The sequence below is a fragment of the Malus domestica genome, chromosome 11 (genome assembly GCF_042453785.1).
Source record: "Malus domestica chromosome 11, GDT2T_hap1".
In the NCBI taxonomy this organism is placed as follows: domain Eukaryota; kingdom Viridiplantae; phylum Streptophyta; class Magnoliopsida; order Rosales; family Rosaceae; genus Malus; species Malus domestica.
In genome coordinates this window covers 38,560,635-38,587,219 of record NC_091671.1, presented here as the reverse complement: position 1 = coordinate 38,587,219, position 26,585 = coordinate 38,560,635, and the positions used below count along the sequence as shown (strand labels likewise).

The window sequence follows — 26,585 nt, the reverse complement described above, 5'->3', positions numbered from 1 at the left end:
AAATTCATGAATGATCATGGAATCGTAATTGATCAATTTATTTTAAATCCAATCATTGTGTTTTAAGATCATTAGCTTAACACACTTCAAATGTTGCATCTCATTAAATGTCGTTTGTCGATATAACACTAGTAATATTATACCTTAAAGTTTGGAACTCATTGCACAACGCGTGATATAACTTGAGTGAATTTATAGATAATCGTGAATTGTAGATGATTTGTTCAAATCAAATGTCAACTTTATCTCTTTAAATATCTTTTGTCAATTCAACAATCATTAATATTTTCTCTAAATATGAAACTCATTGTGCAATGCGTATTATTATTTGAGTGACTTCGTGGGCTTGCATTTCTCTTGCTTTACTTACATGGAATGGTTATTGTAATTCTTTATGTTCTTGATTTTTTTGTGTTTACTGAAACATAAGTACTAAATTATTTAAATTTTTAACCTTTATATGTTTATTAATACATTTAGAATCAACAAACACGTAAGTTTCACTTTAAAATCAATAATCTACTAGTTAAAAAAAATTAAGAACTATACTCATTTCTCTTTTCGCTTTCCCAACTCATAGCATCTCTAGTTTAAATAAGTACACATGTTTTTTGGTTTTCCACCATACAACAATAACAATAGGGGTGTGCTATCTACACACCTCTTTTTACTTCTCACACACCAGTTGTTAATTTTTGTCCGTTGATCTTCTTCAATTCATTTGATCCGACAACAAAAAATTAGAAGGGTGTGTGAGAAGTAAAAAGGGGTGTATATCACACCCCTAACAATAAAGCCTTATCCCATTAAGTGGATCGGCCGTATAAATTTTAGAATGTCATTGTACTCGATTTTGTGCCAAGTCTTTTGTTAGCTACAAGTACGTCATGTCTTTTCTTAGAGTCTCTTTTCAAGTGTTCCTAGGTATTCCTCTACCATTTTGTCCTGAGCCTCTGTCTCATAAACGCATTGTCAAATTGGAGCATTGGTAGGTCTTCGGTTCACGTATTCAAACTACCTTAACCAATTTTTTCTCATTTTATCTTCAATTGCGGCCACTCCTAATATTACGCTATTGACTAACATTTTTGGAAGTTAATTATCATTAGCAATCATTTTTCTCACTTTTATTTTCCTTTATTTTTTCTATTTTTTTCATCTCCATGTGTATCCAAAACTAAAATTTGAAAGGAGATAGACTCAAAAGTGGGACCTTTCATAGACTTTTTGCTATCTCATTTTTTTTTACAATATTTTATAATGTTAACACGAAAATTAACATCAAATTATGATGTGATAGAAAATCCATGAAAAATCACACTTTTGAAAAAAATTCCTTAGCATTTCTCGAATTTTAATGAGCTCAAGGAATTAAAATAAAATAAAAAACAAAAAGAGAACTTTTTCGTTTTTCTTTTCTTTTATCTTATACTAAAAATTGCTGGTTCTCACACAATCAGCAACTAGACTGGTAGTCATCGATGGCCACTCTTGCTTCATCCTTCTCCTCTGTGCTCTTCTCCTCCACACCCTCCAACCTCTCTCCGCCGTCTCTCTCCCCTCTCCCCCGCCTCTCTCTCTCCTCCTCCTCCCACTTCTCCACTCTCCCCTCCTCCCTCTCAGCTTCTCACTCTTTCCTCACACACCCTGCCACTTCCAGGCGCTCCAACCATTGTTCCTTCAGCATCAAGGCCAGTGCGGAGGAGAAGAAAAAGGTCTTGATAGTCAACACCAACAGCGGTGGCCACGCGGTTATCGGATTCTACTTTGCCAAAGAGCTTCTCGGTTCCGGCTACGATGTCACAGTCTTGACAGTTGGTGAAGAAAGATCGGACAAGATGAAGAAGCCCCCATTTACCAGATTCTCAGTTAATATCTCCACATTGTTTTTCTTTCTAGATTTTCGATGTGGGATTAATCTCAGGACTCGTTCGGAATTGCTTCTCTAGTAATTAAGCACTGACCCTAGAAGTGATTTCATTACAAACACACTGAAAATATTCATTGGAAATTTGGAAGTGCTTCTTGAAGAAGCATTTGGCAGTGCTTCTTGAAGTAGCATTCCAAAGACAATTAGAAGCGCTTTTGATTGTCAGAAAGCTGTTTTAGCTATTTCAGAAGCAATCCAAAACGTGTCCTTATTTGTTTATAACGTTGGAATTGTTGTGTGATCTGAATGTATTTCTTTGTTTCTCTTTAGGAAATTGTAAGTGCTGGAGGGAAGACAGTGTGGGGAGAACCTGCGGCAATTGGGACGATTTTCGAAGGAGCAGCATTTGATGTTGTGTTGGATAACAATGGCAAAGATTTGGACACTGTGAGGTCTGTTTCTTCAATGCTTGAATACCCATTTTTCAACTTGTGCAGCCTTTTTCTGTATGTTCATACGCTGTCAGGGTCAGCCCGAGATTTTGAGCGCCCTGTGCGGAACTTAAAATGAAGCTAGTCGGGAACTAAACAGATCATACTAATTTAATTTGGATACTTATAGGCCTGTGGCAGATTGGGCGAAGAGCTCCGGTGCGAAGCAATTTCTGTTCATCAGCAGTGCTGGAATTTATAAACCAACTGAGGAGCCTCCTCATGTTGAAGGCGTATGTTTTCGTGTCTTCAAATCCCTCGTTGCATATCCTAATCCCTTGTGTCTTCAAATCTTCACTTTTTGCAGGATGCTGTTAAAGCAGATGCTGGTCATGTTGCAGTAGAGAAGTACATTGCAGAGATATTTGGTAGCTGGGCAATTTTCCGTCCCCAGTACATGTTAGGCTCCGGCAACAACAAAGATTGTGAGGAGTGGTTCTTCGACCGTAAGTAGATAACACGAATAAGCACTTCTCTGATGTTTCATTACTTCTCTGATGTTTCATTCATGCATCACAAAACTACAATGCTGTTTTCTGATAATCCTGCGTGCAGGAATTGTGAGGGACAGACCAGTTCCAATCCCTGGTTCCGGAATGCAACTTACCAACATCTCCCACGTTCGAGACTTGTCCTCCATGCTCACTCTAGCCGTTGAGAACCCGGATGCTGCATCTGGTAACATCTTCAACATTGTAAGCGAGCGTGCTGTGACTCTCGACGGATTGGCAAAACTTTGTGCTCAAGCTGCCGGACGCCCTGCCAACATAGTCCATTATGATCCAAAAGCTGCTGGAGTTGATGCAAAGAAAGCCTTCCCATTCCGTAACATGGTAAGAAATGTTATTGATACAAGAGGGCACTTATGAGTTTCAAAGCATCGCGCAGTCGCTCTGTACTTGACATTGTCGATTTTTCGTATATCTTGCAGCACTTCTATGCAGAACCAAGAGCTGCCAAGGAGATTTTGGGTTGGAAGTCCACCACAAACCTCGCCGAGGACTTGAAGGAGCGATTTGAAGAGTACTTGAAGATTGGGAGAGACAAGAAAGCCATCAAATTTGAGTTAGATGACAAGATACTCGAGTCGCTTAAAGTTCCAGTAGCAGTGTGATCAATCAGGAATAATGGTTTTTCAATTTTTGCATCTGTGTACTTATTTTTTCATCAGGAAGCAACTTACTAGATGTCATCATCTAAGTAAACCAAATTAAAATGCTGAAATCTTTAACATTGAATCTTACTTGAATCTCGAACGTCCAAATACGAGCCTAGTGTACAACAACAGAACTGTAAAATTAGCTCATACAGAAACAGTCTAACTTATCTGAAAATTTGATATCCGAACAAGTTTCGAATCAAATGAAGAAAAAAAAGACAGCAAACTGCATGAGTCAATAATTTTATTCCCCTTGCTTAATATCAAGGCCCTTAAGCTTTGATTCCAAATCATCCTTGTCATCAGCCCCTTCATCATCAGCCTCCTCGTCAAGGTCTTCGCCTTCAGGATCATTCTCATCCAAGGGTCCCAGCACATCTGGTGAATTCTTGAAAATTTCCTTTACCTCATCAATCCCCTCGTCGGATATGAAATTGCTATTAATGTTCAGCAACTTGAACCCGGGTTTGTTCACAACAGCCTGCGCCAAAACCCTTGCTCCAACCCTTCTAATCGAATTTGTGCTCAAATCAACCTCAGTTAACTGACCATGACCCTCTGAAATTGCTTGGCTAATCAAAATTGTACCTTCATCTTTCAGGTCGTTCTCAGCCAAGTTTAACTTGGTTAGGAATTGTTTTGCCGCTATACAGGTTGCTAGAGCAGCAGCCGATCCAGCTGTAATGTCATTTCCAGCCATTTCCAGAACTTCAAGCGAAGGTGCAGTCTCTTTGAGAGAACTGGCAAGTGCTTCTGTTCCTTCATCTTCTAAGTTCAGATAACTCAGGTAGATTTCAGTAAGATCTCCAAAAGCAGATAGGGATTTACTCAGAGCAATCCCGGATTCTACTCCAAACATGTTGTCACGCAAATCAAGCTTCTTCAAATGGGTACAAGTCCCAAGTGCTTCAGCTAAAGCTATGCCCCCTTCAGAACCCACCCTTGTGGAAGAACAACGGAAATCCTCCAAGAGAGGTGAACGCCTCACCATTTCAGAGATGGCAATTGCCCCCTCATCTCCTGTCATGTTGTTGTGAAATTGAAGGACCCTAAGCTTCTCAGTGGATGGGATAAACTTAGAAACAGCTCTTGCAGCTTCTTCTGATATGCCGTCATTCATCAGATAAAGCTCCTCCAAATTGTTTTGTGATCTCAGAAGTGACCCAAATGCATTGACACCCTTTTCGCCCATGGCATTGTCTGAAAGGTTAAGATACCTCAAAACACATCCTTCCAGGGCTGAAGAGAATATGTTCATGACTTTAAGAGCTTCTTCTTCTGACCTTCCTGCAATAAAATCTGACAGGTCTACTTCTTTCAGTTGATCTTTGATAGACAGTAAGATTGGCTCAGCAACACGGGCTGCATCCATACCAAAGCTTCTATTGCTAAAACATATCTTGGTGTAAGGTTTTTCATGTTCCTTCAATGGTTTTAACAGTTCCAAAGCCTCCTCAGAATCAATAAAGGACCGGCGACCACCAGAAATATCAAAGACACTTTCATGGCTAGCAGTAGCTTTCTCATACTGCATCACCTCTCCATCTTCCTTTACTTTGGGCCCCCTTTTTAGGACTTCCAGCATAAGCCTACTTGATTCTTTGGCGTAAATTTGAACTGCCGAACTTCCATCACCATATGGTTCCTTCTCAAAATGTTGGTCTCCGGCTGCAAAGGCTATATCTTCTATTTGCTTGGCATCCTCCTCAGCTTCTTCTTTACTAAGCAGGCCATACTTTCTAGAGAAAATGGACGGAGTTATGAGATTCTTGGTCATTCGATCAACAAGCAGTATCCTGGTGCTCTGACTCGGGGGCCATAATTTGATAGACACCGTGCGTTGGTGGAAAGTTTGTGTAGCAGAATCCATGTCAAAAGTGACCTGGAACCATGCATGGAAGTGATAGTAAATTAAGATGATCAACGCAAACATACATGTTACAGTAAGGAAGGGAACCAATAAAAGAGACACGAGGTGATCTAAATAACAAAAAGTAGCAGCAGTAACTGATTATTCTCCGTCACATGATTACATTCACAGAAAATCGAGTAATTTAAACAGTACTTCAAACTAGCAGTAGTATTTTTGTTTTCAAACGCCTTGTATGAAGACCAAATAACTAAACCTCCAAAAGGGTAAACAAATTGCTGAACCTCAAATTCACACAATTACCTTCATAGAAAATCAAGTGATTCAAACTAGCGGTATGCATTATCATACTTTTTGTTTTCCGATGAGTTATATGAAGACTAAATAACTACAACTCCAAATCGGCAAACAAATTGCTGAACCTCAAATTCTGTACACCGCACATGACCACTAAAATACCACTAAAATACTTCTAAGAAAACAAGGAAATGCGAGTAAATGATGCTTTTTCAAAAATTGTATTTCGTTCAAACGAAAACTATTGCACACGCCCCTCATTCGCCCTAATAGAAGGTAAGGCAAAAGCAGCTTAATAGATAATTTTCGGGAATATATGACACCCTCCTCCATCAGCATAAAGATGAGTCCTTTAAAATCGAACTTGTAAGAAAAACCCATAAAATATCAAATCTTTCGCATTCATGACTAAGTAGCTTCTGATCCATAATTCGAATAATTCATCAAAGAAACAAACGATAGACTCTTTATTCATATGAACAAAATTGGAACGATACGAAAAGAATTCTTGAAGATTTTAAATCACAAAACTTCAATATCTAATTCCAAAAACAAATGACCAATGCTTTCCAAACCTAACAAAGAATTCACGTAAAGACAATTTAGCGATCCAGAGGAAACCAAAAGTTAACGTAAGGATTGTAGAGTGAAAGAAAAAACACAAAATTTCCTGTTTGGCTTCCAAGAAAATTCAGCATCTCATAACCGCCAATCCAAACACTAAAAATGGTACAAGATCTTCATTTCTTATCCTCCATAAAAATTAAACAAGAAATTTGATAATTGGATGAAGAAAAACAGTACCTGCTGTTTCTCGGGAAGCAGAGAGGAGAGAATACAAACCCTAGAAATTGAAGTTCGAAAGAGAGAGAAAGCTTTGTGTTCGGATAATATTATATATTTTCCGGGAAAGTGAAAATTTTCTCGGAAACGAATCGAATCTGTATGGGGTTTTGGTGTGTGTGGCTCTCAGAGAGTAATCATATGAAAAAAGATGCGTCGGCGGAATTAGAAAAATTGAAAGAATTTGAACTGGAGGGAAATCATGAAATCCCCAAATCTTTTTTTCCAACTTCAAAAAAATGGGAGCGAAAGCGTGCAATTTAAGGGGTGTATTTAATTGGAATTTTGGAGGAGTTTAATTCTTTTAATGAATTTAGGGGTATTTAATTTGAATTTTAAGCGATTTTCTGAAATTTAATATATATTCAATTAGGATTTTAAGATAGTTTATTAAAATCCTTAAAAATCCGAATATATTTAGAATTTTAAATAAGTTTATAATATTTCAGGTGTATTTAATTAGAATTAGGATTTAAAAAATTTGGAAAAGTTGAGAAATTATAGGGAATTTGAGAGATTTTGCAGTGTATTTTAAGCATCCACAAATCTCACCTCTCCCCATGAGATTTCGAGAGAATTGAATCAAAATTTTACATGAAATTTCTACAAATCAGTTAAAGTCTATAAAAATCCATAAATTTATAAATCTATTAAAATTTCTTAAATTTTCAATTAAATACACACCCCTAAGTCGTCCCGGTTATTCTTTTTCTCCCTCCCAATTAAATGAACGCCCTGAGTTTTGCGGTTATTTACGAGATTTACGTCGGTTGGGATTTTTGATGGTTGAGTTGGGCTTTGACATTGGATTTAGGTCTCTGGAGAAATTTGAGTTGGGCCTTCAACTTTATCGTGTGCACTTGAAATTGAAGGACACGAGAGATTTTTCTATATGTCATGAACACGGTCAAGTACAAAGTGTTATGATACAAGTAGTTGAATACTTGGAAAAAAAAATTTCAACCACTTGTATTCAGTGGCGAAGCCAGGAATTTTCAAGGGAATGGGAGAAATTTAAAAGAGTAAAAGGCTCCAAAAAAATATAACAACCAAATCCTTTTATATGGTGGAAAATTTTAATGTCGTTCATAATGTATCAATACAAACAAGTTACAATTGTTGTCGGCGATGTTTAATGTCATGAAAACGTTGCACAATAAGTTTATTATCAATAGAAGAAAAATATATCTCTTACTGTAAACAACAAAGCTATCACTCAACCATTGATCTTCTTTTTTGTTACACAATGGTATTTTGAGAATACTTATAGCAAAAAAAACTCTCTTAACTGAAGCGGTATCGACCAATAATACCAAAGTCAAGACCAAAGTATTGAAACTCGTCCTTTTGTAGTTTTCCTCTGCAACCCATTCCTTTTTCCTTTTATTTTAAATCAACTAGGCCCAAGTTTTGGGCCAACACCATGACTGCAGCAGCTAGGACCTCATTCTTACTTTTTTGTTTTTTTTAAGCTTCTAGTTTAAAATTAGGATAGCCCAGCGCCTCTCCCATTTGCTCATGCCTTCACACACCAGCGCCGCCGATTTTTCCTTTGAGCTTCAAACCCCACCTGTGTACGAGATCTGCGAGGTGCAGGGGTTCGAAGAGGGGAGAACAGGTCACGAGTTTATGTTCTGGTGGCTGAAATTCTTCTTCCTCCTCCTCTAAGATTATTGGAACTTTGTCCCTCACGGTGCTGCAAGTTTTCCGACGTGACCAGAGGGGCGGACTGTCGCTCCCAGGCTTAATTTTCGACGAGGGGATGGGCGATCGCCCCTCCTTGCTCCCATATAGCTTCGCCAGTGCTTGTATTATTACACTTTGGTGTACCGAGCCGTATTCCTCACTAAAAATTGCTCCTCATGCACCCGCACACATAAATAACATGACGAACGCCTCTTGAAAACAACTTACATGCCTTTATTTCATTGGTACGGTGCAACTGAAGTGGTACACTTGTGCTGTATTAGTCATTTTCTTGTATTGGGCTTCACCATGAGCAGTTGATTAACTCAAAACAAGGGTGTCTACCACTCCGCCTAATTGTACTTAGGCCTAAATGTTAAAATTATCATATTTTTGTTTCTTTGAATGTAAAAAATAACGTATACATATTATTTGTCCTATTAAATAGTTCACCAATATAATACTGATACGAAATATAGTTTCTCTAACACTTTCCGACAAACAATTTCTCAATTTAGTTTTGCACCGACATAATTTGCAGTCCAAATTTCTAAGCCGGTGGGATCCGACATCTGCCAGCTGTACCCACCGGACTGTAATTTTGGCCTGGAATCGAGGACTAATGAGGAGGGGATGCCAACAAAACTTTTAAGAAACTTGTTACGTGCAGCCTTACGTTCACTTGTCCCCCTCAGCCCTATGCCAATGCGGAATGCCAAATGCCAGCTGTTGGGAACAATCTCAAGCATTAACTGTTCTTCACGTGTGAGCGTTTCACTCATCACGTGACTTTTCAAATTTCATATGTTGTCATAAAAAAGAGTAAATTATAGCAATAGTTCTTTAATTTTAATTAAATTAGAGCAATGATCATTCAACTAAAAATTTATTACCATTGGTTCCTCAACTCATCAAAATGTGTAGTTATGGTCATTTTCGTCAATTTGGTTAGAATTTTGTCAAAATAAGTTATGTTAGAAGAACCATTGCTACAGTTGGGGTCTCTCAACTCATCAAAATGTGTAGCTACGGTTCTTTTCGTCAACTTCGTCGGAATTTTATCAAAATGAGGGTTAAAGTTTAGGGATTATTGCTCCAATAGGGTTAAAGTTGAGAGACCATTTCTCCAGTTGGATTAAAGTTGAGAGACCAATGGTAATGAATTTTTAGTTGAGGGACCATAGATGCACATTTTGATAAGTTGAGGAACCAATGGTAATAGATTTTTAGTCGAGGGACCAATGGTAAGGCCATCTCCAACCGAGAGTTGGCCAGCGGGCTCGTTTTAGCCATCTGGCGCTCCAAGATATTAATATTTTAATGAACAGTACATGACCATATTTGCCTCCGTCTCCAACCGAGGACCAAATGGTCATAGGGCTAGTTTTAGCCCTGTCACAAAAAACCGTCTCCAACTTAGAGCCATAAGGCCAAACATAATTTATTATTTAAATTTTAAAACTACAACAACTTAAATTTAAAAACAACAATTTAAATTAAAAAACTACAACTTATATTTAAAAACTACAACTTAAATTTAAAAACGACAAATTAAATTTAGAAACTACAAATTAATGGTGTAGGAATGGTGAATGAATATTTTAGGTATTTATAGGAAAAAAAAATTCGAATTTTTAAGAAAATAAAACAAAAAAAAAAGGGCCCCAAAAAACCAAAAAAAAAACAAAGAATTTTTTTTTAATCCAACGGTTAGCTGACTAGCTATTGGATTCAAATTTTAGTTTTAGCATTCATGTCGGTTATAACTGACAGGATTAAGAGTTTTTCTGGCCAGCCCTTTCAGATTCCGTGGGACCTTTTTAGATTCCACGAGCCGTCTAGCCCTCTGGACCCTTTGGTTGAAGATGGCCTAATATATTTTTAGTTGATGGATCATTGCTCTAATTGAGTTTAAGTTAAATGATCATTACCACAATTTACTCCATAGAAAATAATTGGATAATATTGAAAGTGCCTTAATCATCACGTAAATGGTAGGAATATCAAATGTTAATTGATGGTGAAAGTTAAGAATATCATTGAGATATACCCATGTATGAGTGTTTCACTAAAAAACGTAACGTGAAATGACAAGGAAAAAATCTTGAGTAAAACTGTGAGATTAGATATTTCCAAAGTGATAGGTTATTCAAAATCCAATCAAACCGTAAGAACAAAAGGAGGAAAACCAGTCACCCCACTTGGATAATGATAATGGATCATAAAGAAGAGAGATCATTTCTAAGTTTCTGTGTTCAAAGTCACCAAATTTGAAAATCTAAACATCTTAATTTTAATTATGCAATCCTCGTTAACCTATTACATTGATTAAGATCACATAAAACGAACTCTTTGAATGGCTCAGAACTCTCCCTCTTGTTCGGTCCAAATTGTCAAATTCCACTGTTCCAAACACGGAGATTTAGTGAAGATGAATGATAAACGTATTTGAACTTGATTAACAATTAGGGATTAATCAAGATCCACACCTTATGGTTGCCAATCATTATCAATACAAGTGACCCACTGAAAGGTGTCATGTCCTATCTTGTGGCATTATTAAAGGAGAAATAGAATTATATTTAAGAATTTGGATTATTCACATTTTTATTTAGTAAAGGACTCTCCTGGTCTCCTACCTTACACAACGCACATGGGTCCTCATCATGTACGACAAAGAAAACAAAATTTTACACTGTAAGTACATGTATTGAGTTTCATAAGGTCATTTCTGGGTTTTTATCCTATTTTACTTCTTACACACTTCTTGATCATTTTTGTCCGTTGATCATGTTCAATTCATCTGATCTGATGACCGAAAATTAAAAAGATGTGTGAAAAGTAAAATGGGATGTGTGGATATCACACCCCTTTTTATTTACCGAAAATTTCTAATGCACAAGGGAAATTTATTTGATATGTACATCTTTCATCACGTGTATTGGCCGCTTCTTAGCACTTTCACTTTTTCTCTGGAAATAGACATGGCAAACAAACCATGTATCATTTTCGTGTCATACATGTATATCTTAACGAGTTGTGTCATGTCAAATTCGTTATCTTAAAATATTCTTAATAGATTATCAGATAATAACCCGATTAGTTAACGAGTCATATCGTTTTGTGTCAGATTAACAGGTCACACCAAAAATTATCATACTTAATGTCTAAATCTGACAAACGATATCTTATTGGATTCTTAAGAGGTGACTCAACAACGACTCGATGACAATCTAACTTGTTAACGGATCGACTCAAAATCTGTTATTTTCTTTTCGTGTCGAATTAATGAATCATCTAAGAAATTGTGAAGCCTATTTAGAAGGATGTAAATTGTAAAGTAAAGTTTTCCTATATTTTAATTACAAGGAATTAAATTTGCAAAGCTAAATACTAAAATTTAAATAACTATAAATTATAATTTTGAGTGCAATCATCCACCTCCTCCATTTGCGGTGTAAAAGAAAAGGAAAGGCAGTCTTGAGGGGTCCCACTTCACCATTGAGAAGGCAAGAATAATAAGAAGTCTTTGCAGCCCATCCCTAATAAAAATTGGTGTTGAGTACACACCGACACCTTCTTTTATGCAAATTTAGAGAGAGATAGACACAGAGAGATCTCCCCTTCCATGTGAAGAGAGAGAGAATGAGGAAGAGGGAGTAGATGTAGCATTGCCTTTGCCTTGGGGATTGCATAGAGAAAGCAAAGCAAAGCAAAGCTCTTTCTCTCTCCTCTCTGTCTCTCTCTCCTCCTGACTCTGCAGCAGATTGTTTGCATAAAGGTGATTTGGCGCCAGAGAGGAGGAAGAAGAAACTCCATGAGCTACTATTGTTCTGCCTTTGCTTGTTCATGTAAGCAAAACTCTCTCCCTCCCCCCCCCCCCTCTCTCTCTCTCTCTAAGTTATTCTCATATGCCCTGCATGAACAGCATTGTTTAAATTCATTGATTGGGGACGTGGGATTTGGATCTTGCATCTTCTGAATTGGGATTTGATGAAAAAGCTTGTTCCTTTTTATGTTTCTTGATCAGATAATTTGTGGGTTGTTCTTGGTTTGTTGAGTTTATTGATTTCCTTTTCTGGGTTTGTAATTCTATTGATTATTTGACTTCAAGTTCTTATATTTTTTGAGAAATTTGCTTTTGGGATTCAAATTTTTGGAGCATTTGATGATAAATTAGTCTCAGCTTCATATATTTGGACATTCTATACAGCTTCAAGTTCATAATTTTAGTAGCTGTTTCAGATTTCAATGCTTTTTTTTTTATGAGTAGAGAAAGTGGGTAGGAAGTTGGTGCTAGAATTGGATCACTTGGATTACTACTCAGGAATCAAAATAATATAAAATGGATGGAAAATTGGAAAGTCTAACTGGGTAGTTGGCTATTAATGTAAGTTGAGACAAGTTCAGGGGGAAATCGGCTAATACTTCTATAAATTTAGATTTAGATGTTATTCAGTGTCTGCAATTGATAAGAGGAGCAAATATTTAGGATTTAGAAACCAATTTTTAGAAATATTTCAAGAATAATAACAAAGAAGGTAAAAGTGCTTCCACATAAAGTGCTTCCACATGCTCTTTCGTAGTTTTTCCTTTCGGGGTAAAGATGTTGTTTAGTTCTTTCGTCCCAGTACTTTTAATGCTACCTCACAATAGTTTTTCGTAATGCTGCGTTGTGTGTTCAATGAAACTTCTGTCGTACCCAAAATATAGAACATGTAACGCGTATTGTATTTGGGCTACAATTTGCAGAGACATGCCGGATGACTTGTTCATTTTCGCTAAATCAATGTTTTACTTTGCAGCTTGAATATGGGAACTTTAGCACTTGACAATGAAAATGGAAGTTCAGATGTTTACCTCTCCTTGGGGCTTACGACATCGGGCAAAGGTGTAGTGAAAACTCCTCGGGTGCTGTCACCTCTCTCTTCAATTCTCGAGAGATCTGTTCAAAGGAACGAGATGCTATTGGAGACAACAAATATTAAAGAAGTTATAACCATATTTCATGGTTTAAGAGCACCCCCTCTGAGCATTCGACAGTATATTGATCGCATCTGTAAGTACTCTGGTTGTAGCCCATCGTGCTTCGTTGTTGCGCAGATCTATGTTGACAGATATCTTAAGTGCACAGAAGTGCATTTAACTTCTTTCAATGTTCACCGGCTTCTGATAACGAGTGTAATGCTAGCGGCGAAATTTATGGATGACGCGTAAGTACTAAATCATAGAATCTGATTTATGTGAATCATCTCGTTATTGGAAATGCTTCTGACATTAAAGATTCAAACGCGGTTTTGCAGATTCTTCAACAACGCATACTATGCAAAAGTGGGAGGAGTGAGCACAGCGGAGTTGAATAGGTTGGAAATGAAGTTCTTGTTTACGATAGATTTCAGACTGCAAGTTAATCTAGAGACATTCACAAAATATTGCTCTCAACTGGAAAAAGAAGCTGCAGGAGTCCAGATCGAACGCTCAATCCAAGCTTGCGGGATCAAAGAGAATTGGTCGAAGTCGAAAAAGGAAGATTCAACTTACGCTCGCACAGTTGCGAGATGACACAGATTGTCGTATCATCTCAACGTTTATTACACGAATTTTCTGAATTTCATTGAGTTACACAAATTCCGATTGTTAGGTAAAACGAGTGAACAATAATTTTAGTATATCGCTTTCGTTTTGTGCAAAGTTTCGGTTTCCTTGTTGTCCAAGTGTAGAAGAAACAGATTGTTCAACTGTATGGGTAAGAAATAGTGTGCAGGTGAGTTTTCCTTTTTGTTTAGTAGCAACTTTGCAACTACTGGATTTACAACTTGCGTGTGATACAAGACACAGCAAAATCACACAAAAAAAATCAAAATCTCCGTTGAAAGTACGGCTTTTCAAACCGGATTTTCAATTATTCGTGCGAATTACTACATATACGCTACACAGCAGTGTGCCCGTCTTCAAAGTAAGAGTCTTTGGGGCATGCACCCGAGATGAAATACACGAAGAGGCCTCCGGTTGAGATTTAGTTTACAAAAACTTGATATTGTTTTGAGTATATATGTTATACCTTACGAGCGCGAGCCAGCATTGCCTATATGCTCATCTCCCGGCTTCGGCTATGAAACTTTTCATGGCTGTCTCCTTAATCGACGTTTTTACTCCAAGATGAAGCTTGGTTTTTAGTCTTCATGGCACCGGCATCTTCACTTGCCTGGACTTTGGTACTCCATGAAGATGCTTAGCTTGTGCATGTCAGCGATTGGGGTTCTTTTTATGTTTATAGAGTGACCTGTGAAGCTTGACTACTTGCCTACCACCAAGTCGTCCCAATAAAATATCATCTGGGAGGCCTCTCGAGCGCGATCCAACCAAACCTCCCTTTCCGAAAATCTGACAACACACGAAATGCTGCTTGATGACTATCCCCATTGAACATGTGAACGGCAAGCTTCTGAACATATCTGCAATTACAAATTAGCAGAGATTAGAAAACTTATACCCACTTTATGCGCATGAGGTTTCTTCAATTTGCTAGCATGGTATCTGAATCTTGAGCGGAACTGATTCTTAACCAAATCGTTTATTACAAGTGAAAATACAGATGTTAAATAGAAACTCGGATTCATACGTTTTTCCACAGTGACCATCAGCATCCATCTTGTAGCGGTTGTTAAGAGCCTTTACACCTGAGAAATTGAGAATGATTGGAGGCAGTGAACACCAAGACAAAATATATCTCAAAGATTTCATATGAAAGATAAATCTCAAATTTGAAATATAGTTTTTAGATGTAGAGATCTGTTCTGAAATATAGGGACCGAACATCCAAAGTACTAAAGTACCTTGATTCCAATCTACTGTATTTTCAGTTACCATGACATAGATTTACGTAACTGAAACCCCATAGAATTGAACTTCCCGGGCTCACCAAATTGGCCTATTTTACTCATCCACAAAATTATATACTCTACACAAACGTTAGAGGTGACTGGAGCTGATTTTTAGCTTCTACAACATTATTGTTCCCATAAGCTAACAGACATTGAGATACCTTACAAAAGGTGGCAAAAAGATGGCACCCGGTGTGCTCGTTTGAAAGAAAATTTCCAATGTAAAGGCCACATTGACAAGTACCGTCAGAGGTTAGTAGATTGAGCTGAAAAAGAAATGTGATACATACCTACTGATGGAAGCTTTGAAAGCATCTGGACCAGTACTGCAGCAATATCAGCAACACCGTAGGATCTCTCTCCAATGTCATCACAAATAGCAAGTTTTATTGCTGCTGTTTGATCACTAATCCGCATAGGGAGTATGCCAGGAGAGTCTAGCAATTCAAGATCTTTCCCAAAATGAACCCACCTTAAACAGGTACAAGAAAGTTACATAAGAAGAAAAATATATTGAAGAATTTAGTATGTTAACTTCATTGAAATGTGGTTTCATTTTCCCTAATCTTAATTGCATCTTATATGCATGTCTAAGTAACCAAAGCAGAAGTTTATACTTCAATTCTCTTGTCACTCCAGGTCTTGGAGCAGCTGCGCACATTCTTCGCTTCAGCAAACGGTTAATCAAAGACGATTTCCCAACATTTGGATATCCAACTATACCAGCTCGTACCTGTTTGTAAAAAGGAATTCTTATCACTGATCATAAGTCCTATATGAAGCATCAACTGATAGCTGTAATTATATTCTTTGGATTAAAGCAAAACTACAGTTCCCCATTTCCCTCATCTATATAACACAAGAACTATTTTGTTAGGGCACAGTTTGCCTTCCAAAAGTTCATCCAATTACTAATTAACATAAGTACTCTCACCAGACCCGTTGACCACTAATATTATCCGATTTGTAATCAAAATCATTAACTAGATAAAATCATTTACGAATATATGGCTCTTTTTGACAGTTTGTAACGCTAGGCAAAGATAGTTCATTACCCCAGTTCCTAGTTGTCAGTTTCGTGAACTGGAAATTTCAAAACTAAAAACCAGAAAGAACGTATAAGGAACCCACCGCACGTGGAAGAAGTCCTTTGGCTCTGCGTTTGACATTCACATCTGCTGCTAGTGATCTAGCTAACCGGCCTAACTTCATAGCTCCCTGTACTTGCCACGTTTAAGAAATCAAATTCTGCTATAGCATTTTAATTTAGGGAAAGCTGAAAAAGGATTCTCTTATAAGGGTGGTACTGGTACCATTCCAAGTTTTCCATTTGAAAACACAACTTTCGTTCCCTCCCTTGCGAAATAGGTAGCCCAAGCATTCCGGTCTGCCGTGGATATCATGTCTTCCCTATTCAACACCAAAACTCTTTTCCTATTACCAAGCCACAGATCCATCTGTTCACAAGAAAATAGAGACAAAAGTTTACATAAATTAAGAAAAGGGTGAAGGCTGAATAGTTTTGAATACCAGCTCATGGTTACAAGCATGACAACGATCAACTCAAGAAGCGACAATTTCATAATTTCATAAAGAGCTCGGACCTGTGGATGACTAGTTGACATAGGAATTCTCGCATCTCGAACCTCTATCACTACATCCATCAACTTGAGTTGGTTTTTGAGTTCCTTTTCCGTTTTAGCAATGTGACCTGGGTACCACTGTCCAATTATGCAGCAAGCATATAAGCATATCACCTTTAGAAAACTACGGAGGAATATCCACATATAGAATCTGTCACAAACTTTTAACCAAACACAGAACTGGGGACACTAAACAGACAATAAGCCGTAAATAAACCACTGTTTAGTGACCATAAACCATCTGTTCAGTGTCTCTCCAGCTTTATTTTGTATCAAAAATTTATAAGCAGTTCGGTTTGTGCATATTTCCCAAAAACTATAACTTCCCAATTCTTGAATAATCCAATTATATTAGGTCATGCTTCTAATAAAAGTGCGTCTACTAAAAAGCACCTATCAGAAAAAGTGTTTTTCTGAAAGTACTTCCCAATTCTTGAATAATTGAATCGTGGGTTACCTGAACAGGACGCAGTTGCCTGGTCCAGTGATAAAGTTCAGCATCCAGGTCACACCAGTCATCATCATCCCTCTCTTGGAACCCATCCAGATTGGCACCTCCATTTTCGTACCAGCTCGGAGCTCTCCCGCCACCAATAATCTGCCAAAAAATAAAGGTTTCTCAGAAATATCGATTCGTTCAACTCAAATGATCCACCCAGAAAAGATTCAACCACAAAACAGAAACCCTTTTGTGGTTTAAAAAAACATGAAAAGGAAACTGCAAATTCTTGCCTGGATTGAGGGAGGTGGGGATGAGAGAGAAGCCGTGGCGGAGAGAGAGGTGGAGGATGGCGGTGGTTTCAGATTGTTGTTCCGGCAGAGAAGAAAGTGAGTGTGGGTTGAGGAGGAGGAGTTGGGCAGCCGGAGGCCTGCTACTTGAATAGCCATGGCCATTAGCTGCTGTAGGTCTCTGAAACTGTTGCTACTGGATAATGGTCGGATTTAAAACTAAAATTTAGCAAACGGCATGTCGTCTCTCTCAAGGCTTTGACCGAAGTAGCCTCTTTGAAACGGCAAGGCAAAGGGTAATGCAGCAAAAGCTTAGGTGGGAATGTCATTGTGCCTATTTGATATAAAAAATTCTTTCAACCGAAATGTTATTTGACATCAACGTTAAATTTTTTTTTATTAATTTAATGATGGATCTCTTGTTGCACTACATTTCAACGAATACAAATTTTGTTTTACAATTCTATTAATAAATACAACCATTTAAAAATTTACTGCATGACAGCGTGGGTTCGAATCTCGTCGCTGCTAATCTAACAAAACTTATGGTTTGACAAAAAAAATAAAATATAAAATATACATTAATAAGAAAACAATATTTAACAATTTGATTGAAAACACACAAAATTTGACATAAAACTTTAAATTATCTCATCAATTATAATTATTATTTCACCATTATAATTTGACTTTCTAAAAACATTTTCTAACAGGGAAAGGGATCCTCTCTGGATCTCTTCCTCCTAATCCACCAACTTCGAAAATCCAGATCATTGAAATTTGATTCAATGACTAAAGTTATTATAACTTTTAAAATGAACCTCTATTTGTAACCATTGAATTAAATTTCAATAGCCCAAATCCTTGAACTTTGTGGATTAGGAGGAAGAGATCCAGAAAGGATCATTTCCTTCTAACAGGGTAATTTTCGGTCGGATCCAAAAAGTTTCAGAATCAAATTTTAGATAATTGACTACAAGACTTGCATATAAATTCAAAATATGTATTGAAAAAGTTCTAAAATTCTAAAATTTATTGCATTATCGAATAGATAAAAAATAAAATATTATTGCAAGGTTAAGTAAGCAAATAAGTAAAAGAAAACTAATGAAAATGATTTAAAAACTTTGAATTTTAATCAACAGGAAACAAAAATATCATAAATAAATAGTACCAAAAATGACTTTTTAGAGTAAAAATATCATTTTCGTTAAAAGTGAAGATGTTTCGTTAAAACTCCAATAAGTAAAGGAGATAAAGAAAATAAACGATGAAAATCTTACTGCTAATCACAATGTGCAATCTGCTGCGCATTCCATAAGCCAAATGGCATTGCATGTTTACATACTAAGAAACTAAACAGAAGCTACCTACTTCTGTAACAACACTCACAGAAAATGATATCTACTACTTTCTGTACATTTCTGCTCCTCTATCTCCATACTCTCAAAAATCGACACTACGATTGCCCTACGCATCTATGCCATTGCCTCCTGCTGCTGCTGCGAGGTTGCCTCGATTGGCATCTTAAGCGCATTAGTAAAAAATGTGCAAATGTCTGGTATCACACGGTCCACCAACGTCGGATACCTGAGTATTTTCATGACAAGATTTCATGTTACTGTAATGCTTGCTGGACAGCGGACACAGATTTAAAGAGAGAAAGGCACTGCTTACCATGGTTTCTCAACCAATTCCTCAAATTGCTCCAGTAGAAATAGAATGCATGCTTGCTGTAACGACATGGCGTTGAAGGCCTCCGATAACTCAAACATGAGCGAAAGATTTTCCACGCAGATGTCCTTAATAAGCGTAGTAAGAAGCAATCAGACTAAACCGGGAAAACAGAAGAGTAATCAATAATCACCAACAACTTTAATAGGTAGCGCACCTGAGCAATGGCATGCTCGCAGAGCCGCTTGAGGCCCTCCAAAAGATACTGATCAGCAGCTCTGAGGAGATCCTGAGCTATATCCAAAGTGACATCTACCGATCCCGTGTACATGAATCTGGGAACAGACAGGATCATAATGACTGTTAGGGCCGAAACTCAGGTGCATTAGCGATTACACTATAGTTCTTAAACAGGGGTAGAACTTCTACCTCATCATCAATTCAAAGGCTTCCCATCTAATATTTGGAATCACTATGTCCTTTGCATCTCTCTCCTACAATACATCGTTTTGGCATTGCATTCAGAGAATCAACGAGTGGAAAAGGCCAATAAAGATACGAGTATAACTCAATTCTTACTCTGTAACCACCGTCAAACATGGCACGGAATGCATCAGATGAGGCACGCAAACAAATTCTGTGGGCATAGAACCGTTTACCTGATAGAAGTAAATCATACAAACGTATTACTGTACAATTACTATTAAGTGACTAAACTATCTTGTTATGGTGTTGTTCAATGATAGAGATGGTTTACTCAGCCAAGACTTGTACCTTAAGAGTTTTCTTTGGCTCTAGGCACCACATTACTAAAAAAAAAAAAAATATATATATATATATATATATATATATATATATATGCAAAAGAACAATGCCCACCTTCAACTAAGAATGTGATGTCGGAAAGGGTAGGATTGTTTACGTATTGCTCACCCAAATACACCTGAAAATAGATCACGTCTACCATATCAGAAAGTGCATCAAACTCCATGACAAAGTATGACAATAGTACCGCTCAAAAATAATATACACGTCTTCCAAATTATATAGTGTCCCTAGCAGACTTAAAAGTAAAGTCGCAAAATTACATGCCCACTAAACCAATTAGACCTCAAGAAAATACCTGTGGGGAGGGTGATGGAGGAGCTGCATCCATGCGAGCGAGTGAAGTGACTTTTGTAGCCAATTTGTACAAGGCCAAAGAACCATCATGTTTCTCCTTATACTGCAGAGACTTAAGAAGCCCTAAAAGCAACTCTAATCCTGCAAGTAACGAATTTGTGCAAAAGATCAAATTCTTGGAACCAAATGTGGTGAACTTATAATATCAGCAAGGTAAGATAAACCAAACTTTCTGATTCCTAAAGTTCTATATTTTGAGGCAATTCAGTTACAACACTGAGTGAAAACATACAAGCAAACAAAGAAAGGAAAAAGCCCCATTAAACCAAGCAAGCATGCACATTATGAACTTCTGATGCTTTATTGACATCAGACATGCTGTCTGGCAGTTAAATAACCAAATCTCTAAAGATGCAACATACAGAATCCTAGGAAAATTTCAACGCATAAGATTCATACCTTTGTTAGAAATAAAAATGCTTTCGCTGTCACTAGGGTTGCAAAGATGAGCAAGAGCCAAAGCCACTCTTCTTCGAGTGGCCTTATCTGCAACCCTCATCATATATAACAGATGGTTTAATACCTGTTGAGGGAAATCAGGTAAGGAATTTGGAACATACTAAACAAATGTCTGTCATGTGATACGAGCACAAGATGACATTACAAAATGAAATAATCACCGAACAGCAGAGAAAAAAAAAAAAAAAAGACAGTCCAATGTGAAAGAACTCACTTGTCCACAAATCTTCTCCTCTAGTCTTTTCAATGACTTTGCCACGCATTCCTTGGTTTGCTGAAAGTATCAAATAGTAAAAGACATTTAGGCAATAATTCATGACCTACAAAAACCAACTTAATATCATATAACGTTTTTTTTAAGGGGAAAATTACTTGAGCAACGAATACTCCATCTTGGAATTTCTGAACACCTCCAAACTTTATTATAGTTGCAGTGTTATCCTGCAAAATAAATCTCAAAATAAATCTCACTTTCATACAAGATTAAAAGATGTATAGAGGAAAACTGCATGCACTACAAACTGTAACTGAAGCAAGGAACAGCAAACTATACCTCATTATCTGCAAGACCATATAGACAAAATGCAGCATTATGTTGCAGAGAGATGTTTTTTGAATCAAGAAGCTTGATTAGAGGCATTATACCACCATTGTGAGCAATGCCAGCTTGGTTATGTATGTCCTAATAAGAAATCATTGAGGAATCCGGTAAGTTGTATATTCCTTAAAATTTAACCACCACTTAAACAAGTAAAACAATCTAACGACAGACAAACAAAGTTGGCAAGTAACCACATGCCAGTAAGCATTTATGATGAAAAAACTATATAGCCAACAAGAGATTTAACACTAATAAAAAGAAACTTGCATTACAATTAGACATGCGTGTAATACTGCAATCTTTCCCTTTTCTAAAAGTACAAAACAATCCAAAAGTACCATACTTTATTAGGGTCCCTACCATAGATACTTTTTACACAAGCAAAGTAAAAATGAGTTCTAGGACTGTTTAACATCCAGTCGCTAATATGATACTTCAAACTGTCTTATTGTGCTTTCCTACATGTATGCATTAAGAGAATAAACAATGAAAAAGAGTAATAATACTAACCTGTGCCAACCTCCCAAGCGTAAAGGCTGACATCTCCTGAACCTGTGCATCAGGTGACTTAAGCATCTCAATTAACGGTTTTAAAGCACCCCTCTGAGCAATGTGTGCCTGCATTGACCATGTAGTTATAACATCTAACAATATCATGTATCATACGATAAGAGTATAAGGGTAAAAGACACAAGGATTAACCAAAATGGTTTTATTTTACCTTGCAATCTGTATCAGCTGCAGCAAACTGGCCAAGTAATAAAGCAGCTTCTCTTTGGCTCTCAGTACATTCAGAACTGTCAATGAAGTAACAAACAACAGAGTTGTCATTGTTTGAAACCTAAGTATATTTTTCAGGCAAAAATGATAATAACATGATTGTTCCAAGGAAAAATTACATGTTGCAATATTTCAGAATTACCTGAGCAATCCAATAATAGGTTGTAAAGCACCAGCAAGAAGTACTAATTTCTTGATGTGTGGGGATGAGTGGACAAGATTGCCTATTACACCAACCTGATAATCCCCACAAAACTTCAGCAAGAGCTTACAGAACAATGAGGTTATAACTCTCAAGTTACGAGAGAAGAAATATTAAGTATATCTCGAAGCTCACCGCTTCAAAAGACATCACAGGATCCTCAGATCGAAGCATTAGTACCAGGGTAGGCAAAGCATTGCACTCTACTACAATCTGGAATTTTGCAATTCAAATCAGCTAGATACTAAAGATTCCAAAATCAGTTATGTAACATCTCAAAAAGGTAAACTTAAATACCTGGTTCTTGTTTTCATCATTTTTAAATGCCAGAGTCCGAAGGGCCCCTGCAGCCGCTATCTGTACCTTTGTGTCGAAGAAGTTAAGCAGTTGAACAAGAGGAGGAATTCCACCTTCAATCCTGAAGTTCAAAGATAAACAAAGCCATAAGTACTGAGACTTTCTTTAATATGAGACTCAGGACAGTAGAAGAAAACAGACCTGACAAGGTTCTTAATGTTGCTATTTTCATGGGCAAGGTGAGCAATTGTATCACAAGCTCTCCTGATCACAGCATCAGGTGCCGGTGAGTCACTTCCCCACTTGTGCCTTTTTAGCAGATCAACAAGATGCGGTAAAGCTCCGGCATCAACCACGAGTTGTTGATACTCCGGCTAAATAACATAAACACAGATACAGAACAATACCCATCAATAACAGAGCAAAAAGTGAGATAAAACAGATTTCTTTTCGAAATCTAATCAAGAACAAGCTACCCGCTAAGAGATCAAACATTTGCATTGCAGTGAAGGTATTTTTTTACAGAACATCATAACATAAGTTAATGCCCTAAATATTTACAATCCTCATAAGATCTAACATACCAAAAAAATATATTACAAATGGATACAAGAACAAGCAAAACAAAATAAAATGGGCAACACCAAACCAACAAGGCTCCTACTTTACGAGGGTCGGGCTGGAATATCTATCATACAGAGCATTACCCTTGCTTTGCAAAGAGAGTGTTTCCACAACTCGAACCCATGACCTTTCGGTCACAAAGGAAACAAATTAAGTCACTGTAAAAATGTAATGAAGTACCAAAAGAATGCTAATACGGTGTTAAATTCACCTTAATGGCAATAAACCCCAGGGCATAAGCACAGTATTTCTCGACCTCGTGCTCGTACGGGATCGGGCTTTTTCGGCCGTCTGTCGCCGGCGGAGGCGCCTGCAGATGCTTAACAAGCGCCGGAACTGCTCCACAGTCCACCACGATGTCCACAAGCTCCTCTGCATCCAAATTACCAAAAAAAAACCTAAGCCCCAAACAATCTCACAAGATTTCGCTCAGATTAAAGATGAACAAACAGTTAACTCCAAGAACACCGGCCAAAATAAAAGACAACAAGCAGCACGCTACCTTCTTTGGCGGTGAGAGCAAGGCCATGGGCGGCCTGCTTCGCAAGGAGGCGGTCGGGCTGCGCGGACGAGAATTTGGACTCCAGAATCCGGACCTGCTCGCGAACCCGGGCGACGAGATCCGGCCGATCGTCTTGCAGTTCGACGACGGCCGGGACTTTCCGGTCTGGTTCGCCCTCGATCCTCTCATCTCTGAAGTCTTCTTCGAGCTTCCGCTTCAACCCTCTTCTGGTAGTGACGGTTCGCGCCTGAGAGCGTTCCATGGAGTGTGGGAGAAATGGTAAATTTAGAGAGGGGTCGGGGGTAGTTTGGGAATAAAAGTGCGGTTGATGGGAATTTCAGAAGTAAATCTGGTCGGACGAGCTTTTATATCACGCCGTTAAATTTTTGAGCTCCCGCCTAAATAAATTTGAGAGGATTAATACAAATTTTGGCTCCCGCCAAAGTAAATTTGTTTTCGGTTTGATATGGACTTTACTAATTTGGGCCTGGTGTTTTAAAAATCTTGTTTATTTTTCTTAATGGGCTTCGGTAAAAAAGGGCATGACTTGGGCCTATTGAGAAACGGTGGGCTGGGCTTTGTATTTGGTTGTTGGTTGTATTTAGATAAGTGCTGGGCCCTCATTCTTAGGGCCACTTTTGATAGATTTGGTAACCATTTTGCAATTTTAATTTTTCAATTTTTGTGTTTTATATATGCAAAAGTGATTGATAAAAAATAGTGGTGAGAGGGAGAGTAAGAAACAAAAATTAATAAATCAAATTAAAATTAAAATTTTGAAAGTAAAAACAATTTTATAATAATTTTAGAACTCGTTTGGATGTGCTTTTAGCACTTAAGTGTTTTCTGTAAAAAAACATCAGTTATATGCTTCTTCCAGGAAGCAATTTAAGTGTTTTTTCAGGATTTACTTGCATTTTTACTAAGGATTGGTTTAAAAATATTTTCACCAAAAGCGCTTTCAATCATTTTAAAAGCATATCTAAACGAACTCTTAGTTTTTATTATATATACATTTCACGCCATCATTCATCTACTCTTCTATATCATCATTTCTCTAATATAGTTTTCCATTTATTTCTAAGATAAAATAATAATGTGAAATGATAAATGAAATGGTTATTGAGTAAACCCTTAATGAATCTACCTTTTCGGGAGTTTTTAATTGACACTGATAACTAGTGGAGCGATGTTCTTGTTGATGGCACTAGCATTGTTGGTAAATAATGGAGAATATCAACATTATTGACAACCTGTTGATGCGTTATTTATGTCATGTGAAAATTATTAGCGTGGTGAGAAGATATAAACATAGTCATGAAAGTAGCCAGAAACATTTTTTTTATAATGTGAGAGAGCAACTTTGAATAATGAAATTAAATTGAAAATTCGATATAATGTTATAAATTTTATTGTCCAACAACATGATTTTGGACAACTAGTGTTTAGAACACTAAAATTGTAAACCATTAGCTAATGAAAAAAGTTAAGTGGCTAAGAAGGGTGAGAGGGTAGAAAAACCACAAAACGTGAGAGGGTAACTTATATTTTTAGATAGAGCAATTTTTCTATTGCAGAAGGAGTTGAGTAGGGGCAGCTGCCTACTGTAATAGAGATGTTTGAGAACACTTCTATGCTGCCGTTTCCATACTTTTTCATTCAATAATTCTCATATATAAAAGAATGTGTGTTTGTATGTGACTAGATCAAACGATCATCTACTATTGACGATCAAAGAACATACAAATTAGGGGTCGTTGACATATAAAAAACAAAGCGTGCAGTGCAAGTTGATATATTATACTAAGAGTACACTCATAGTGGACTGGCAGTTGAAGGCTATAGTGGAGTGAGTGTCGGCGGTGCTTCGTAAACAAGTAAACAAAAGAGTGGATGCTTCCCATGTAGTTCCCAATACAACACATCACATCATCTAAAACACGACTTCCATCTCGACCTTTCAACTCTCCCTTCAGATTCCCTCGCTCACAGCTAAGCCATAGAGCCAGCCATTCCTACATATATAAATATGTATATACACGGGAATTTGGTTCCTCTCCGAACAACCTAAGGATTAGGAAATTCGAGCTATTGATTTGTTGAAAGAAAAGTCGGATTTTTTATTTTATGTGAAGTGAGCCAGCGAAATAAGTTAATAGAGATCGTCGAATTCAATTTAAATAGTTCAGATTGCCTGATTTTTTAGTTAACGGAGATCGTCAAATTTGGTTCCTCTCCGAACAGCTTAAAGATCAGATTACCTGAATTAATAGAGACCGTCGAATTTAATTAATAATTCAGATCATCTGGTTCTTGAGTTTCAGACATTGAAATCCGGAGTAGATTTATGTCCTATACACGCACATATATAGTTTTTAACTGGTTGCACAAAACTCGAGAGTTTTGTCCTTTTCCATTCACCAACACCTAAATGACAAACAAGTCAATCTCCTTCTTCATCTACACAACACGGGCTAGGACAGGTGTTTTGTCCACGAATAATAGTAAAATTTTAATTGAATCCATATGTACAAATGGGATTTTTTAATTTTATCATCACATAATTACTTAGTGTTATAAATTTGTTAATGTTTAAATACATATTTTAATTATATTGAAATTGTTAATTAGTTTATTAAGATAATTCATCTAACTACACAAAGTTTCGAGTTTGTTTCTCTTCTCAAATATTGTTTAGTATAGAATGATATACGCGACCTTAGTAGTTAATACTAGATCATATAGAAATTTTCATAGAGTGACCGTTCATATCAAAACAGATGAATACATAG

General features: G+C 37.2%; 5 protein-coding genes across 5 annotated transcripts; 2 read left to right on the top strand and 3 right to left on the bottom strand.

Moving 5' to 3' along the window:
• The first annotated feature begins 1,395 nt into the window (after window positions 1-1,395).
• LOC103449001 (chloroplast stem-loop binding protein of 41 kDa a, chloroplastic) lies at window positions 1,396-3,599 on the top strand. The gene is made up of 6 exons (XM_008388274.4): window positions 1,396-1,868; window positions 2,201-2,322; window positions 2,492-2,594; window positions 2,669-2,807; window positions 2,917-3,194; window positions 3,293-3,599. The coding sequence occupies exons 1-6, from the start codon at window positions 1,482-1,484 to the stop codon at window positions 3,473-3,475; spliced, it is 1,212 nt and encodes a 403-aa protein (XP_008386496.1). The 5' UTR covers window positions 1,396-1,481; the 3' UTR covers window positions 3,476-3,599.
• On the bottom strand, window positions 3,572-6,805 carry LOC103449000 (RAN GTPase-activating protein 1). The gene is made up of 2 exons (XM_029089181.2): window positions 6,492-6,805; window positions 3,572-5,402 (listed from the first exon to the last, which is right to left on the bottom strand). Exon 2 carries the CDS (start codon window positions 5,388-5,390, stop codon window positions 3,765-3,767), a length of 1,626 nt encoding a protein of 541 aa, XP_028945014.2. The 5' UTR covers window positions 5,391-5,402; window positions 6,492-6,805; the 3' UTR covers window positions 3,572-3,764.
• Window positions 6,806-11,655: 4,850 nt separating this feature from the next.
• On the top strand, window positions 11,656-13,984 carry LOC103449002 (cyclin-P3-1). Its single transcript, XM_008388275.4, has 3 exons — window positions 11,656-12,067; window positions 13,022-13,429; window positions 13,520-13,984. The coding sequence occupies exons 2-3, from the start codon at window positions 13,029-13,031 to the stop codon at window positions 13,776-13,778; spliced, it is 660 nt and encodes a 219-aa protein (XP_008386497.1). The 5' UTR covers window positions 11,656-12,067; window positions 13,022-13,028; the 3' UTR covers window positions 13,779-13,984.
• Window positions 13,985-14,059: 75 nt separating this feature from the next.
• On the bottom strand, window positions 14,060-17,775 carry LOC103449003 (DAR GTPase 3, chloroplastic). Its single transcript, XM_008388276.4, has 9 exons — window positions 17,476-17,775; window positions 17,201-17,341; window positions 16,705-16,821; window positions 16,414-16,557; window positions 16,232-16,318; window positions 15,718-15,833; window positions 15,391-15,572; window positions 14,839-14,896; window positions 14,060-14,671 (listed from the first exon to the last, which is right to left on the bottom strand). Exons 1-9 carry the CDS (start codon window positions 17,635-17,637, stop codon window positions 14,548-14,550), a joined length of 1,131 nt encoding a protein of 376 aa, XP_008386498.1. The 5' UTR covers window positions 17,638-17,775; the 3' UTR covers window positions 14,060-14,547.
• Window positions 17,776-18,758: 983 nt separating this feature from the next.
• Window positions 18,759-24,191, bottom strand: LOC103449004 (ARM REPEAT PROTEIN INTERACTING WITH ABF2-like). Its single transcript, XM_008388277.4, has 19 exons — window positions 23,794-24,191; window positions 23,503-23,663; window positions 22,869-23,041; window positions 22,668-22,788; window positions 22,506-22,583; window positions 22,311-22,405; window positions 22,110-22,185; window positions 21,899-22,006; window positions 21,341-21,469; window positions 21,160-21,228; window positions 21,002-21,061; window positions 20,728-20,851; window positions 20,270-20,409; window positions 20,026-20,089; window positions 19,726-19,805; window positions 19,576-19,640; window positions 19,364-19,481; window positions 19,150-19,274; window positions 18,759-19,062 (listed from the first exon to the last, which is right to left on the bottom strand). Exons 1-19 carry the CDS (start codon window positions 24,053-24,055, stop codon window positions 18,951-18,953), a joined length of 2,160 nt encoding a protein of 719 aa, XP_008386499.2. The 5' UTR covers window positions 24,056-24,191; the 3' UTR covers window positions 18,759-18,950.
• Between the last annotated feature and the right edge of the window lie 2,394 nt (window positions 24,192-26,585).